Source organism: Muscardinus avellanarius (assembly GCF_963383645.1).
Source record: "Muscardinus avellanarius genome assembly, chromosome: 17".
NCBI lineage: Eukaryota > Metazoa > Chordata > Mammalia > Rodentia > Gliridae > Muscardinus > Muscardinus avellanarius.
In genome coordinates, this window is record NC_137803.1 from 4192985 (window position 1) to 4210046 (window position 17062).

Sequence of the window (17062 nt, forward strand, 5' to 3'; positions counted from 1 at the left end):
CTGGGAAACTCTGGGTCTCTGGGAACCGCAGTTCTGAGACTTCACTCCTAACGGCGCCGCGATGGAGAGGCGGCGGGAAGGACTGCAGCTCCCACAATGCAAAGCGCTCCAGCCGCGCTGGCGCCCGAGGGCGGGTGCGCATGCGCTGGGCGGCCCAGCAGGTGGAGGCGGGGCTGTGTTGTGGGCGGAGCCCACCTGAGTCTGTGCAAGGTTCACTCTGATCTTGCTCAAATCCAGTGAGTGGGCAGGTGTAAACTACGGGTTCCCATGACCCTTGTAGAAAGGGCTGTGTCAGCTGCAAAGCCCTGGGTCTCATTGAGGTCTTCTTGTGCTTATGGGGAAATGACTTAGTTTCTGCACTTCAATTTCTTTAAAAAATTTTTTTTTTAAACTGGTGCATTGTAGTCATACATCTTAACGGGATAAAAGACTGGTGGAGATATACATGCCCACATCAATTTTTAAAAAAAGAACAACTCGAGAGCCGGGCGTGGTGGTGCATGCTTGTAATCCTAAGAATCTGGAAGGCTGAGATAGGAGGATCGTAGTTCTTTGCAACTCAGTGAGAACCTGTTTCAAAATAAATAATAAAAAAATAGGGATGAGGGGTGTCACTCGGAGGTAGAATGCCCCTGGGTTCCATCCCCAGTACCTTAAAAAATATCAAAGTGGAGATTAACAGGGTCGTTACAATGCTGTCCTAAATTCTGAGTGGCGGACTTGGAACCAGGCGTCCTGGACGACAGAACAGCGGGGGCGTGGGAAAGTGACCAGCCGGAAGTGGCTGGCCGCGCTCCAGGAGCCCCAGCCGGCTTCGGTGGGACCCACCGCGCACGCGCAAGTGGAGTTGTGCGCCTGCGCATGCGCAGGGCGGGGCACCAGTCGCCAGACCCGCGGCGTCCAGGGTGGCACCTGCCGGGTCTCCATGGCGACCGGACGCGGTCGGGTCCTGAAGCAGCACTGGCTGGGCTTCCTGGCGCTGAATGGGCCCCTCCACCTCGGTCGCGCGGGCCAGGGCAGCGCAGGAGCGGCCGCGGGGCGCGCCTGGGCCTCGGGGTTCAGGTGACGGCCAGGGCCCGAGGGTGGGTCCGCCGGCGTGGGCGCTCTCCCGGGCCTGGTCCTGCCTCTTACGCGGGCGTGTTTTTATTGGTGGGTTCTGGCACGTGATGCTGTTTGTTTTTTAAAGCGGGAAAGGATGGAAGATGAGCAGATAGGAGGGCTCTTCATCTGGAAACGTGGGCTCACAAGTCTGGATACCAGTGGAGTCTCTTCCCGTGTACTTTTTTCCCGCCGCTCGCCCACCTGGCGGGCACCTGCGCCGCCTAGCGGGAGTCTGCCGCGGGATGCGGGGATGCTGCGTGCGCGACTGTTGCGGAGGCCCAGCTGCCCGCAGGAGGACACAGCCCCTGGTCTGCAGGCGTGGCCGCATGGGCTGCACTTTGTGTCCTCTGACGGCACAGGACGGCATGCTTTGTAAACTGCCAAGCCCCGTGCTCAGTATTTTTTAAAAATTGTGATTGAACCCAGGGACATCCTACCTCCAAGGTACACCTCCAGCCCTATTTTATTTCGAAACAGAGCCTTGTAAATTGCTGAAAGACTGCGATCCTGTCTCAGTTTTGCATGCACTGGGATTACACACTTCCGCCAACCTGCCCTGCTCAAGTCTTTTTTTTTTTTTTTTGTCTTCAATACTGGGGATTGAACCCAGAGACCCTCTACCCCCGAGCTACACTCCCAGCTCTATTTTTTATCATTCATTTTGAAACAGTCTCACCAAGTAACGGAGGATGGCTGTGAACCTGCGATCCTCCTGTCTCAGCCTCCCAAGTACTGGGATTACAAGCGCGCACCACCACGCCCGGCCCCTGCTCAACTCTTAATAATTATTCTATTCTGCTGTCGTCTGCATGGGCTTCCTGGCGCTGGGCCTGTGGTATTCTTGTCCCGTGCCAAAAGGCTCATCTCTTTTGTCTTGCTCTCATCTTTTCTGAGAGTGAAAGGCCGGTCCCCCACTACCGCGAGAGAGGGCAACTTGCGGAGCGAGGTGTGAAAGGAGCGGGGAAGCAGAGGCAGTGTCTCAGGTTTAGAAGGATCTTAAGTTTAACCCAGAGGAGTGGGTTGCCCAGTGTGTCAGAAGTACCGACCTGCTATAATGGTACCTTAGAAGTCCTCATGTACTGTTCCTACCCCTGCATCCATCACCCTGGTTGATTTACCAAGTAGAGGAATAACGCCAAGAATTTACATTCTTGAGGATTATTATTATTTTTTTTGCATCGAAGGCTACTTGACCTATAGATGTAAAAAGCCGACCTATAGATGTAAAAACCTCACAAAGTCCATGTATGTGTAAGCATACAAAGATTCTATTACTGAGGACTTCAACTGCTAAAGTTTTTTCCCTCTTGAATCTACAGGACAATGTCCAGTGTCCTCTCTAGGTCTTCGCCCACCTCACATAAATGTGATTTCAGAATCGCAGCCCTGTTCCTTTGTGCATGATAATCGCTCTTGATTGAATAGCTCTAATGCTAGACAAACTACATGCCTTGTGACAAAAGGTCTATTGTGAAGTTCTATTGTGTAGACAAGAAAGACTGGCTTTTAAATAGGCAACCTGAACTTTAAAAATCCATTTGCCTCTATTACTAAAACGAGTCTTTATACAGTGCTCTGTTGGAGGGAAGCAGAGTGATTTTTATATGATGAGTCTTTTATTTGTAAGTTGAGTGCACTTCCTGGTGGAATGATGTAAGAGTGTCTGTCATTAGGCCTGGGGAGCTAACAGACCTTTCAACCTGTAATTTGAACATGTAGATTCTTCTTAATACAGAAAAGTCAGCTTCTAAGAATAGAATTGTTGGCTGTGGTTTAATGCCTCATTGTGGAAAATTAGATGTTAATAAGGAATCAGTGGTTCTCTTTTTAATACAAAGTGTGAATATGTATAAATGTCACACTGTAAGAAATAGATCAGAAAGCAAATCAAATTGGCTTCATTTATAGCTAGTCTAATTGATTTTACTTACAAGATACTATACAACAGGTGCAACAATTCGATTATTAAAATATTGAACTTAGTTAAAGCTGTCAGGCAAACATCTGTTACCTAAAAGGTGTTTTTAAATTAACTGCAAGCCGGGCGTGGTATTGCATGCTTGTAATCCCAGCATTTGGGAGGTTGAGACTGGAGGATCGTGGTTCGCGGACAGCCTCAGCTGCTTTAGTGAGACCCTCTGCAACTTAGTGAGACCCTGTTTCAAAATAAAGAAAAAAATAGGGCAGGGGTGTAGGGCGGAGGTCAAATGCCCCTGGGTTCCATTACCAAACCCGCCAGAAAAACATTAAGCCATCTGTTATCTTACTTAGTATATTAGAAATATCTGCATGAGGACATGCACACACTTTAGTAATTTGTTAATCGTGTGGCCCTTAACAATGTCCAGTAGGTTTTAGGGAGATGTGGAGATGCGCTTCAATGGCGCCCAAAGTTAAAATCTTCTTCTCACTAAAGCAGCTGAGGCTGTCCGTGAACCACGATCCTCCAGTCTCAACCTCCCAAATGCTGGGATTACAAGCATGCAATACCACGCCCGGCTTGCAGTTAATTTAAAAGAGCTTTGAAAGGACTTCAAGGACACAAAGGTCTTGGAGACTCTCCATCTTCAGCTTGTGACCTTAGACACATTTTAGTTGCCTCATTAGAGCTGTAGTCTTCTATTTTGTGAAACGATCTATTTTATTGTTTTGAAGATTATTTGGAATTTCTTCTCTTAAATATGTATGTAACATTTGCTTAAAGAAAAAAACAATACCACAACACGTTTGGTTTCACAGTAACGGAAAAAATTTACACAATTAAATAAAAACTCACAAAAAACACACCAAAAATTTACAACAGTACAGGTTAAAAACAAGCACAAAAATAAAGGCTTTCGATTGGACAGGTGGTGTGTTCCTTGGCACAGCGGGTACTTTCTGCTCTGGCAGCTTCTTGCCCTGCCCGGGAATCTAATTTAGTTGTTATAAAACGCTGAGTCTCAAATGTTTTTAACATTTAAAACTTTTTAAGTGGTAAGCTTGTTTATAATAAAATAGCCTTCATTTTCTAATTAAATACAGGAAGATGAACTTGCTGGATTGAACCTGCCTGTGTTCTTTTTAGCAACTGAACCCCCAGCATTATGCTTCTCAAAGGGATGGGTGCCAGCGGGCAGGGGGCACACCTCTTTCTGATATGTAAAACTAGCACAGAGACTTTAGGAGAAATATTAATGTGATATTTGCATTAAATTTTAAAACCAAATGAGAGACTTCTAAGAAATTTTGAGTTTGCTTGCTACAGACTGTGCCCCCACTTTCAGGGGACCTGGCTTCAACTTCTTGGGGGCATTGTTCCTGGGAATACCTTTAGGAACCACCACCCAGTTCTGAAGGACTGTGCTGTCAGACTGGGATTCCTAGCCACCGTGTGCATGAGACTCTCAGTTTAGAGATGTAAACGATGACTACTTCCGAAATATATTACATATTTAATGCGTTAAGAAAAATTAGTAAATACCGGGAATTTCCCCCTTTCAGCCCTAAAGCCCCCATTTAAAAGCAACCATTACCACCCAGCCTTGAAATCCTACGAATTTCTAAAAGCAACCATCGCCACCACGCCTTGAAATCCTATGAATCAGATTTACTGACTATTAATATTTCTTTCTTCTTCCAGATTTTTTTTGTATGCCTGCATTTATTTTTTCTTATATGAGAATATATTTATATCGTATAAACAGAACCTGATTTTTCAATTAATACATTTTTTTTCGTGGTACTGGGGTTCCTGGAAGCCCTTCTACCTCCAGGCTACACTCCCAGACCTATTTTTACATTTTTATTTGGAGACAGGGTCTCCTAAGCCAGCACGTGCAGCTGGCTTCGAACCTGCGCGATCCTCCTGTCTCTGCCTCCCAAGAGCAGGGATTACAAGCGTGTGTCACCACGCCCGGCTTCAATCAATACATTTTTAATTTAGCAGACATTGACTGCTTCTGCAGGCTAGGCATATTGTGGTTGCGGAAGAGTCAGCATGGAACAAAACTCAGTGTCCTTGCCCATATGGAGCATCATTCTATTGATAATAAAAAGACAGATACCTATACTGTAAGGAAGAGTAGAGGGGAAAAGTGTACAGGGTCCATGTGCAGAGTCTAGATTGTAGTTTTACATGGCATGGCCAAGGAAGGATTTGGTGAGACAGTGACACATTGAAGTGCTTGATACCAAGTGTGGTTAAAATCTCGGTGAGAGCTGGGCGTGGTGGCACACGCTTGTAATGCCCGCGCTTGGGAGGCGGAGACAGGAGGATCGCGCAGGTTTGAAGCCAGTCTCGCTGGCTTAAGAGACCCTGTTTCCAAATAAAAATATAAAATAGGTCTGGGAGTGTAGCCCGGAGGTAGAAGGGTTTCCAGGAACACACACACACACACACACACACACACACACACACACACACACACACAATCTCGGTGAGAACAATCACAGCACAAATTCAATGATGGTGAGATATAGGGGACCTATACTCTAGATTTTAGGCACTTTTAAAATAACCTGATGGACGGGAGGTGGGTCAACAACGAGTACATGTATATGGTAGAGTGCTTAAAGAAGAGTCTAAACCTTTCCAAGAAAAATAGCATGTTCACTGGGGGCTGTCCCACAGCTCCTGCCTAAAGTGGGGGCTCTGAGCTGTTCAACCTCTTGAGTGCTTTAGACCTCTTCAAAATTGGTATTGAGCATGACAGATTTTGAGGATTGAACTTAATATAAAAATTTATTTTGGGAACCTCTGAAAATGAGGTTATAAATATTATGCCTTAATATTAAATATTAGCTGGGCATGATGAGACACACTTGTAATCCAAGCATTTGGGAGGCTGAGACAGGAGGATCGTGGCTCATGGACAGCCTCAGCTACTTCTGAGTGAGGCCCTCTGCAACTCAGTGAGACCTTGTTTCAAAATAAAGAATAAAAAAATTGGGCTGGGGGTGTAGCTCGGAAGCAGAATGCCCTTGGGTTTCATCCCCAGTATTGCAAAATAAATAACTAAATAAATAAATTATTATGCCTTATTACATAAAATCTAAAAAGCCAGTTGTAAGATGCACTATTATTTTATGTATTATTAAAGTAAAAGTGGCCAATTAAGCTATATTTCATTGAATATGAGATGCTAATTTGAAAAAAACTATGGATATTTGTACTTCCTTAGCCAAGACTACCAAAGCTAGAGCTGAAACTGGTCCTAATCCTCAAAGATCAGCGGAGTTGTAGCTTGTGTTGGGAGTTCACAGATCTGAGCTTCTTAAACATCTCCTGATGCTGTCTTCATTAGGTACCTGTTGTGTTATCAAAAGTGTCCAGATAGAGCAAGTGCTAAACCATAGGTTGAAAACACATTGCAGTAAATCTAGGCTTCAGGTTCTCTTACCCAGGGCTCAGGTGTCAGAGTCCCTCCTCCCTTTTCTCTCCCTTTTTAAAAAAGTAGTTTTCTTTCTTTTTCTGCTTCCCTTCCTTTCTTTGCAAGATGAAGTTTCTCAGTGAATGATCTTTGGAGTTGATGCGTCCCTGAGGATTTTGTGGAAAGGAATAGATAACCCACCTCATTAAGTAATCACATCACTCAGGCCCCTCCTTTTCCTTCCAGAAAGGGGCCAGATTTCAAATTTGCTGTGAGCCATACTGCTCTGAGGCAGAGCACCAGGCGTGGCCAGCACCGCGAGAAGTCCCATAGCTGCTCTGTGTCCCTCGATAGGTAAGTAGCCTGCTGTTATTTGGACTGAAGGGGGCTCTAGGCCTAGGTTTATTGGAAAAGATTATGGTGCTGTATATACCAAGTTGCTATTTTGAGCTCTCTAAGAATAGGACTGTGTAGGAAGAATGTACAACACAGTTTGATATGAGTCACAAGCCTGTCACCATTATCCTTATTAGACTAGTTTTATGAAACTAAACTTATAAAAGTGACAAGTAAATTGAATTTTCCTTTTATTAAAATGTTCTCCAAAATTACTCATTTTTCAATTGATAAATGCTCTTAAGAAGGAAAAGAAGATTAAAGTATATTTTCCTAAAAACTTATGAACTCTCTGAATTTCTTGGCTTTGACCATTTTTTTTTTCATGGAAAGAGTCTCTACTGTGACTCTCAGCACCAAGATCCATGAAATCTTTTTTTTTAAAGTTACTTATAATTTATGGTAGGATGTCTGCAGATTTGTACTGTAGTAACATTTATAGAACACCATCTGTATGCTAAGTATTGTGTGGAGCCCTGAAAACTTTGCTGTTATATATTTTACACTGGAGGAAGTAAAGCCCACATACTCTACGTGTTGCAAAACTGTGATTCAAACATAAGTCGTATGCTTTCAAATTCTGGGCATTTAATACTATATCTTAACTAGCTCAACTTTAAGTTTCCACATTTTATGTACACATTTTAATGTAGATATTTTTGTATGCTTTTATAGTGAACACCCCTCAAAAAATACAAAATAAAAAATCCCCCAATCAAAATCTGGGTGTGGTGGTGCACTTCTGTCATTCCCGTACTTGAGAGGTAGAGGCCTCCCCAAATCACAGAGTTGAGGCCAGTGTGAAATAGCTTAGGCCCTCTTACAAAATTAAAAAAAAAAAAAGGACTTCAGCTTAGCTTAGGAGTAGAACACTCCTGGGTCCAACCTCCAGAACCACAAAGTAAAGCCAAAAAAGATATTTAATTAAGGGTGCCAATTTAAGTTTAAAATCCTTTACTCTGGGAACAGAATCTGTCATAGAATAATCTGATGAGAGAAATAGTGCAAATATTAGTTTGGTTCATCTTTAAACTGTGCTTTGTGTTGGGAAAAGTATGAGCTGCTCACATGTGCTCATCTGAAGCGGATGGGCTAGTAGGGGAGACAGATTTTTAAAAAGCAAGTAATTATCAAGAAAGCAGATGGGTGGCCTGGTGCAGAATAATGCAGTGGAAGGACAGGGAAAGGCACCGTGAGCAGGTGACGCTGAAGATGGGAACTAAGGCTGAGATTCGGGAGCCTGGGGAAGAGCGCTTGGGGACAGGACCGGGCGCAGGAGTGCAGGTGGGCACTGGAGGAGCCAGGCTTCCTTCCCGGGCCTCCTTTCCAGTGGGTGTAATGTCTTCTGATTTCTCTTTTTCTTTTTTTTTTTTGCGGTACTGGGGATGAAACCCAGAAGTGTCTTCTGATTTCTTTTTTCTTCTTTGTGGTACTGGGGATGAAACCCAGGGGCCTGAGAACCTCACTAAGTTGCCGAGGCTGGCTTTGAACCTATGATCCTCCTCTCTCAGCCTCCCAAGTACTGGGATTACAAGCATGTGCCACCACACCTGACCTGTGTTTTTCTTACTAATAGCTACAAATGTGTATCTGTTCCTTATTTCTTGTCTTATCAAAGAATAATACATACTTTCATGAGCAAGGCAGTGGGGTCCTCCTTTCAATGCATGAGCATGATGAACATGTGGGGGAAACTAGCTCTTTGAACCCTGGTGTCTCTTTGTTGGATTATGTCATAAGGATTGTAATAACCAGAAAATTTCAGTCAAGAAAGCAGTTGAAGATGAAGACACGTCTGCCTCGTGTGCAGGAGGGTCCTATTCATGGCTTTCTGTTTAAAGATGAACAGCCCATTGTTTTCTAGGTAATCTGTAGATTAAGCACTGGGCCACTTGTCTGGTTTCTCCCCCTCTCTCAGAATGCCTTCAGAAATCTTGCTGAAAATATTTTCCTACTTGGATGCCGTGAGCCTGCTGTGTGCTGGATGTGTGAGCAGACGCTTCTATCACTTGGCCAATGACAAGTAAGGAAAACCCCACGTCTCTCTGTTATGTCAAGAGAACTAAAAAGCTTCTCAACCACTTTTATTTTTGTGGTACTGGGGATGGAACCCAGGGGCATTCTACCTCAGAGCTACACCCCCAGCCTGATTTTTTTATTCTTTATTTTGAAACAGGGTCTCACTGAGTTGCAAAGGGCTTCACTAAGTAGCCGAGGCTGTTCGCGAATTGCAGTCCTCTAGTCTCAGCCTCCCAAATGTTGGGATTACAAGCTCTTAAGCACTTTTTACAATTGAGGCTAATTAATTTCAATAGTACTTTATACATAAATAGAAATAATAAGATGTTGAATACCTTAGTAGTCATATAATAACTTTAGTTATTTGCACTCCTATACTTAAAAGAATATTAGGCTAGTTATTGCTGTAGCAGTTGGAGAGTGCGTCTCTGGTTGGTCAGCTAGACAGACAGATTAGACAGACCTCCACAGGGGCTCAGGCAGCACCTCCAGGGACCTGCCCCGTGACCCTTGGCCCGGAGTTCACAGAACAGATTGCATGCTGTCTGCTGGAATATAAGGAGAAAGGAATGCAAGGGTACAGGATAAATAGCCTGCACATCCCCCCCCAAAGCCTGAAATCATGTAAGCTCAGTCTGCTGGCAGAGTGAAGGAGAGAGGCCTAGAGCAACCTCTGAGCTATTATTGCTGTTGGGAGCTGGAGCCTTTCTCGTCTGGGCTCCCAGGGCATCTGTGGGTGAAGGTTGCTCTGAGCTCTGCCTGCACCACAGAATCTTACTTCATCTACAGAGATGGTGGCTCCTCTGACACCCAGTGAGCAGTGTGTGGCCACAGCTGAACGTCTTGGCCTTTAAGGTCTCTTTCTCGTTAACATCAAAACGTTATACAGATACTGATCCCAAGTAGAACCCCATGTCACTGGGGAACATTAAGATAAGAGGAAATGCAGGTTTTAATGGTGGTTTTGTTTAAGAGATAAGGAAATGGAGGCTGACAAAAGGAAGGCAGTAATATTGGTTAACCCTGGAAGATGACGGGCAAGAAGTGTTACGTGGTAAGAAGTGTTGCGTGGTTCCATGGTTTTGGAGTGCCAGTTCACAGAGGCTGCATCAGAAGGCGCAGGGGAAGTTTGTAAAGCCTGGATTCCGATTCTGCATTTCTTCAGATTGAAGTTGAGCTTTGGAATCTCGTGCCAGTGAGCGGTCGGTTCTGAAGGGACTTGAAGGTGTGTGTTTGCTGCTTGAGTAATTCAGAACAACCTTCAGGTTCTGCTAGGCTGCCTTCCACTGCTCATACTCAAAGGGGCGTATGCCGTTCTCTGGTCGGGAAGGGTGACTTTTATTATCTTTTGAATTGGACAAGTTCTTTCCTAAATGTCCGTCTGTCTGTCCACCTCAACACACATTCACGAGTGAAATAACCCTATCTTTGACAGTATTTCTAGGATGCATGCAGACCAATTTTATGTGTCTTTTAATGACCTAAAAAGAGCGGAAGGTGCTGACTCAAGCAAAGTGCAGTGAGCTAGTTTTCCAGGAAGGAATCATCCAGATGCCCCAACCGGTAACGCTGTGGAGAGATCTCACTTTATTTAAGGATAGTGTTGAAACCACGGTAAACTTAACATTTTTATTTTAGAATGAGGGGAACAATCTCATTGGAGAGTCCAGTTTCATAATGTACAGTGTTCGCATTCAGGCTTCATTTGTGGTAAACGAATGTGCCTGTGTGAATATAGTTCAGCACACGTGTGTGTGTGTGTGTGTGTGTGTGTGTATGAATGTGTGTATGTTGTGTTGTATGTGTGTATGTGAATGTGTGTGTTGCGTGTGTGTATGTATGTGTATAAATATGTGTGTGTTGTGTTGTATGTATGAATGTGTGTGAATGTGTGTTGTGTGTATATGTGAGTGTGTGTATGTGTGTGTTGTGTGTGAATGTGTGTGTGTTGTGTAGTTGCTGCCCTGACCTCCCCTCTACAGCAGCGCTTGTTTTTGTGCTTTGTGAGGGCTGGGCACCTATAAGGAGCGCTGGATGGTGTGCCAGTGCTGAGGTGAGAACTGTGAGGTCTTGTAAAGGTAAAGCAAGCAGTGCTTAGGCGGAATGAGAGGACGGTAAGGTGAGTGTGAAGGAAACAAGCCGGCGTATGCACTGGGTGTTTTAAGAAGGGTCTGTCCAAGAGGTTTGGATGAATGGATTCCATTTACCTTAAGTGGATTCCATTCCTGCGCACAGCTGGACATTACTTTGTATTTATTGACTCACATATGAAAGTCCAGAAATTCCTCAGAGTAGAAATACTTTACTACAACAGCTTGGCCTCACATGACTTTGTGGGTGAGACATGATTTGAGGTGCCAGTAGGCATGTGGCCGTGTGTGAGCTTGTGTTTGTTGGGAAGTCCAAGCAATGCCTGAACAGAGGAGAGGAGATGTGTTCCTAAGTCCTATGTGTGAGAAATGGTGCTTTCCTGCTGCAGCGATGAAGCAGTTCTCCCCTCCTGGGACATGCGTGTGGCCTCCCAGCGGCCTCCGCAGCTCAGCAGCAGCCCGGCTCTGGACAGTTGCTTCCTCCTAGCAGGCACTTGGCCACCAGCCACTTTATCTCAAACTTCTCCAAATAGAAATGGGCAGAGGTAAATTAACAAACACATATATTTGTCAAGCCCACCTTTCAGGTTAGTTAGTCGACCTTAACCCCTGCTCCGCTTTCCCTGAGTGATGGAGAGCATTCGCTGAAAGAGGGCAGGTGACCAGGTCGCCGGCTGCCGGCTGGCCGCACTGCGCTGAGACTCCTCACGGCCTCTGGTAGCAGTCTGGATTCCAGCATCGTGGCTGATTGGCTTTCTGGATTTGGAAAACTTATTCCTCTTCTCTGTACCCAGTGCTGTTAGGGAATGAGGCCTGGGATAAAAGCATGAACTCTGAAGCTGAGTGAGCTCAAATCCTAAGCCTACCACGTATGTACTGGAGTGCACATCCTGGCCCAGACCCTGTACCTGGGTCTCAGTTGCACCATCTGTACAATGGAGATGATAGCAGGGCTGGCTTTGCGGGTTGTGTGAAGGATTTAATGCGTATGAAGTGCTTGAAAGTGCTTGACATATGCTCAAAGAAACTTAACTGTTATTTGTAGTCATTTTTATTTTTTATTTTTTTATTTTTATTTTTTGGTGGTACTGGGGTTCTTGGAAGCCCTTCTACCTCTGGGCTACACTCCCAGACCTATTTCATACTTTTTTATTTTCTTTGGAAACAGGGTCTCTTAAGCCAGTGCAGATGGCTTCGAACCTGTGCAATCCTCCTGTCTCTGTCTCCCAAGCGCGGGGCTTACAAGCGTGCCCACCACGCCTGGCATTGGCAGTCATTTCTATAACCTTCACTTTTTTTTTTATCTTTGGGAAAGAAATGCTTGTTCACTGTGGAAAAGCTAAATACAGAAAGCAGAATGAATGTTTAATTCCATTATTCACTGTTGATATTTATGTGTATATATCCTTTTTAATCTCCTTAAAAGTATGTATATATAAAAACAAGCTAAGAGCCCTGTTATTTTTCTAGAATAGATCTATTCAATTAGGAAGGCATTAGAGTGGACTATTCCAAATAAAATTGCTCACTTTAAACTGTATCTTCAGAAACAGACTTACTTCTTTAAATGTGTTTTGAGGTTGGCAGATCTAAAACACCTCATTTCAAATGGCAATTCACTTTAACACACGAATAACTGTAAATGTTCAGCTTGATTTACTCAGGGAATAAGACAATTTAAAAATTAGGCATTGCTAATTTAATATATTACTATTTCAGGTACATGGCACCATCTCTTCGATATCACATTTTCCCTTTCTCCCCTCAGTTTCATTTGGATCAGAATCTACTCAACTGTGTTTTCACCTAAAAGATCAAACTGGAAAGTTAATTCCCTAGAGGAGACAGCGGTGTCTGTGAGTTTTCTGTCAGTTGAGGATAAAGAGCCTGGGTATTGGAAGAAAGAATATATTGCAAAGCAAATCACATCCGTGAAGGCAGCACTGGCCCAGGTCCTCCAGCCTGTCAGCCCCTACACAGGACTTCCTGTGAAAACCAAAGAGGCCCTCAGGTACGCAGCGTGCTGCGAGTGGGGGCCCGGGAGGACTGTGACACCGAGTTTATAAGCACTTTAGAGAAGAAGGGTGGTATCAGCTCAGTGCCGTGTGCATAGGACAGGCGGGCGGTTTAGACTGTGGGAACCGTCTGATAATTTTGTGTGGTTTTGTGCATCAATATAGTATGCATCGTTTTCATATTGCATATATATAACCTAAAGATTTTCTGAAAAGCAGAAATAACCTAGTGGTCTGCTTCAGTAAAGCAAGGGCGTTCAGGCTGTCCTTCCGTCCTGGCAGAACTTGTGTTTTACGTCGTCTCTCTTGCCAGTCCCTGGAATATCAGAGATGCTCAGTGAGTGAGTGTCAGGTGAGAAAAGAGTCTAGAGAGGGCCATGCTGGTGAGATGACAATGGTGTGGTCTGTGTCCCAAGAGTGCTGACCTAGGGTTTTAAGGAAGGAAGCGCATTGGGACGGTGCATGCCACTACCTTCAGCCTTCCCCGCACGCTGCAGTGCAGTGAGGGTTTTTGCTTTTATTTTCTTTCTCCAGAATGTCTGGCTTGGGTTGGTCAATTATTTTGAAAGATAAAAGTGGAAAAGAATATATCATGCAGCACGTCGATCTGTCCCTAAATGACACCTCAGTTAGTGTCATGTGGTATGGCAAAAGCTGGCCGTGTGTAGCCATGCTGTCCACTTTGGATTTGTCTGGGATGACACCAGTGTTTATGGACCGGTATAACCCCCCTCCCCAAAACGGGTAAGTACCAGTTCAGCAGAACTGTCCCATGAGATGCATGTTGTAGGCAAATATGGGCCAGCATTACTTTGGTAATTCCAAAATACTGTCAACGTATTTGAGTTAGATTGCATTGTAAAGCATGCCGTCATTCCACATTACTATAGAAAATGAAAAATGAATCTGTTATGATTAGGATTAGTTCTAAATGTAAGTTCCTCATATCTTGGTTATTTATAACAATACAAAATTATATTCTAGTTAACAAAATTTTTGGAGGGTTGATAGCTAACCTTTTGAAGACTTTTGCTTTAGTTATTTTAATAGAATAATGTATAAAAAGATATTTATCTTAAGTAAATGGTATACCAATTGTAGTTTAAATACGAGATCATAAACATAGTTGTTTTGTATGTCATTTTCTTGACCTCACTGGGTATGTGTTCTTGTGTGTATAACTGTACTTTCATAGTCACACATGTAAAATGAAAGGATGCCAGTGCCAATGTAGTATTTGATATGGATGGCTGCTGTGAAGGTCAGAATACATCCTTGTGAGAACACTCGGTCAGATCAGTGTGTTCCCAGGGCCAACGATCACCGAACAGTGTCATTACCCTGTCTGCAAGGTGCAGGCTTGTCTTTCCCAGCATGTCCCCCGTGCTCCCTTTCTCCTCAGCAGTGATTGTCTCCTGAGAGCTGGATTATGGCACTGTGGTGGCATCTCCATCTCATGAGAAGCTGACACCTCTCTGTACAGCGTCCGTTTTTTTTCTTTTCTTTTCTTTTTCTTTTTTTGTGGTACTGGGGTTCCTGGAAACCCTTCTCCGGGCTACACTCCCAGACCTATTCTATACTTTTTTTTTTTTTAACTTGAAAACAGGTCTCTTAAGCCAGCGTGGCTGGCTTCAAACCTGCATGATCCTCCTGTCTCCGCCTCCCAAGCATGGGGATTACAAGCGTGCGCCACCACACCCGGCTCAGAGTCAGTTTCCAATGCAGAGGTCAGTATCCGCCTTCTCCGGAGCTGGTGTCCTGCCCGGTCTGCCCTCTCTGTCACTGTCTTGCTGACTTGCCGGCAGCACATCTGCACCCCTTTCTTGCTGTCCTCAGATCCTGCAGTTCCGTCCTTCACTCGCCTTCTCATATCTGTCCCTGCTGTGGGAGGTGAGATGTCGCACAGTGGTGTCAGCCCTCTCCAGGAGGGACAGTGTTGTCTCGTGGTTTTTCTGGAGAAGGGCTGTGTGCGTCGCTTCCATGTGGCAGCTCTTTGAGTGAGTTTGGTGATCGCTCTGCTGCAAATGTGAGGATATTCAGACCTCTTGCTGTTTGCAAATTTGTCTTGTATTCTGAAAATGTCCTTAACCCGTTTCCTGTTTCGAAGAAAAAATAAGAAGTGCAGTTGCTGCTGTGTTCATTTAGGTTTACATAAGCATGCGCTGTGAGGCTGAAGCAAATCTGTGATTCATGGACAGCAGTGTTTTTTTTTTTTTGAGTATATACAACTGAAAATGTATTTATGAAAAAGTCAATCACAGGTTCGATCTCTGGAATGAAAGATGGGCCTTTGACCTGCAGATGTGGAAGTATTGTTGATAAAATGCAGGCACTGAAGCAAAAGTGGAAATCTCCCACCATTCATAGCTTTCCGCAGTCTTTGCCTGACAGAGGTGGATCCGGCAGAGACCTTGGCTGCCACGGCATCTCCAGCTCCAGTTTCTGTACAATACCTTGCAGTGACATTACTGCAAAAACGACTTGGAGTTCATCATTGTCAATTTCTCTACATTTATCTGTTTGTGAAAATCTTTTAAGACTATGATTAATCCTTCAATTATTTTGGGGTAAATGCTGCAGCTGCAAGCACCACTGACAAGTATTCTCAGGACAAACAGGAAATGGGTTAATGGCATGCTGATAAAATGAGTTATTTACTCTGATTATATTACTGAAAATATTTTGGACATACAGTTACCTTTTAAATAGTGCTTTGATTTAGATTAGTCTCTGAAATTTCATAGGGTGTCATGATGGGCCCCAGATTTTTCTAATACAGTATTTAGGTTTCATTCATTATAAAATTGTGCTTTGAGACCGAGCCCACAGGCTCTCTACTCGCTTGACTGAACAATATGTTACTTGGCATATCATGAAATGATGTTTACAGCTATTAGGACAAAACTGTTAGCATTGATTTAAATGATCATAAAAGACCAACTCAGTGGGCATCACTGAATTGGAAAGCTCACATGAAAATAGTATGTTCCTAAAAATTGCCATAAAGGTCAGGAATACTGGATGCTACACAGGGACAAATGCTGGAATCACTGAGAAGATTCATTTGGTGTAATTTCTTTCCAGTAAACTCCCATGGACTTCAGCCAGCCTTTGGTCAGCTATGGTAAATAAAACTCAAGTTGTTTCTTCAGGAATGGTTTTGACCAGCTGTTCGTGGTGGGTTTGCAGCCGAAGCCATACAAGCAGGAATATAGGTCCTCGTCGGTGCCTGTGTGCCAGCCAAGAAGGCACTTTGTGACTGTCACCCGCACCTGTTTTGTTTCCTTAGTGAGAATGTTTTGAGGACTTTCCACTACTGCTGCCATTTGCAAAGTGAATGTCGTGTGACCCGTTCCTCTCTGGTGACTAACTTTCCCTCGCTGCCAGTGTCCTTCCTCCTGCCATTTGTGCTGTGCCTCCGGGCTGCTGAGAGTGGCTGTGTAATATCAGCTGCAGCAGGTGTCACCGACCCACACCAAACTCCTCCTGGGGCCCGCTTAATACCTCCCTGTTGACTGAGGACAGGGAGAAGGGAGAGCGAGGGAGGAGGCTTTTCATGCCCTCCGCCTCTGTCCACCTGAATGGCACCGACTGCCATCCTACTATCGCGAGTGCTGGGCTCTCGTGGTATTGCCATTTCATTTCCCAACCACCCCACCGAGGAGGCTGCGGTCTCACTCATGGAGGCTGTGCTGCTTATGATCACTGTCTGTTGGAGCTGAGTGTCACCTCAGGCTTCCTGACCCGATGCATCTTAGGTCGCTGACTCTGTGTGCATCCTCCTCCCAGTACATTCTGAGCACAGTGTGAGTTGCCATCAGGCTCAATCACCACCTCTCCCTGCCCAGTTGTGGCTCTCAGCACAGCAAGCTCCTTTGAAGGGCTGCACTCAGTAGTTCAGGTGCTGCTGGTGCTACTGCATGAGGATGCTACTGAGTGAGGATGCTACTACTGAATGAGGATGCTACTGAGTGAGGATGCCACTGAATGAGGATGCTACTGGACGCGGATGCTACTGGATGCAGATGCTACTGGATGCGGATGCTACTGGATGCGGATGCTACTGGATGAGGATGCTACTGGATGCGGA

At 44.7% G+C, this 17062-nt stretch overlaps 1 protein-coding gene across 1 annotated transcript in view; it reads left to right on the forward strand.

The window, feature by feature from the left end:
* Positions 1-925: 925 nt before the first annotated feature.
* The window catches only part of FBXO15 (F-box protein 15), a gene marked incomplete at both ends in the record, with an annotated part of 44960 nt that continues 28823 nt past the window's right edge, over positions 926-17062 (forward strand). Inside the window, 5 exons of the mRNA XM_080714590.1 lie at positions 926-1062; positions 6699-6806; positions 8767-8871; positions 12726-12968; positions 13507-13716. Coding sequence (XP_080570716.1) covers positions 926-1062; positions 6699-6806; positions 8767-8871; positions 12726-12968; positions 13507-13716 — 803 coding nt within the window. The remainder of the gene's footprint in view (positions 1063-6698; positions 6807-8766; positions 8872-12725; positions 12969-13506; positions 13717-17062) is intronic.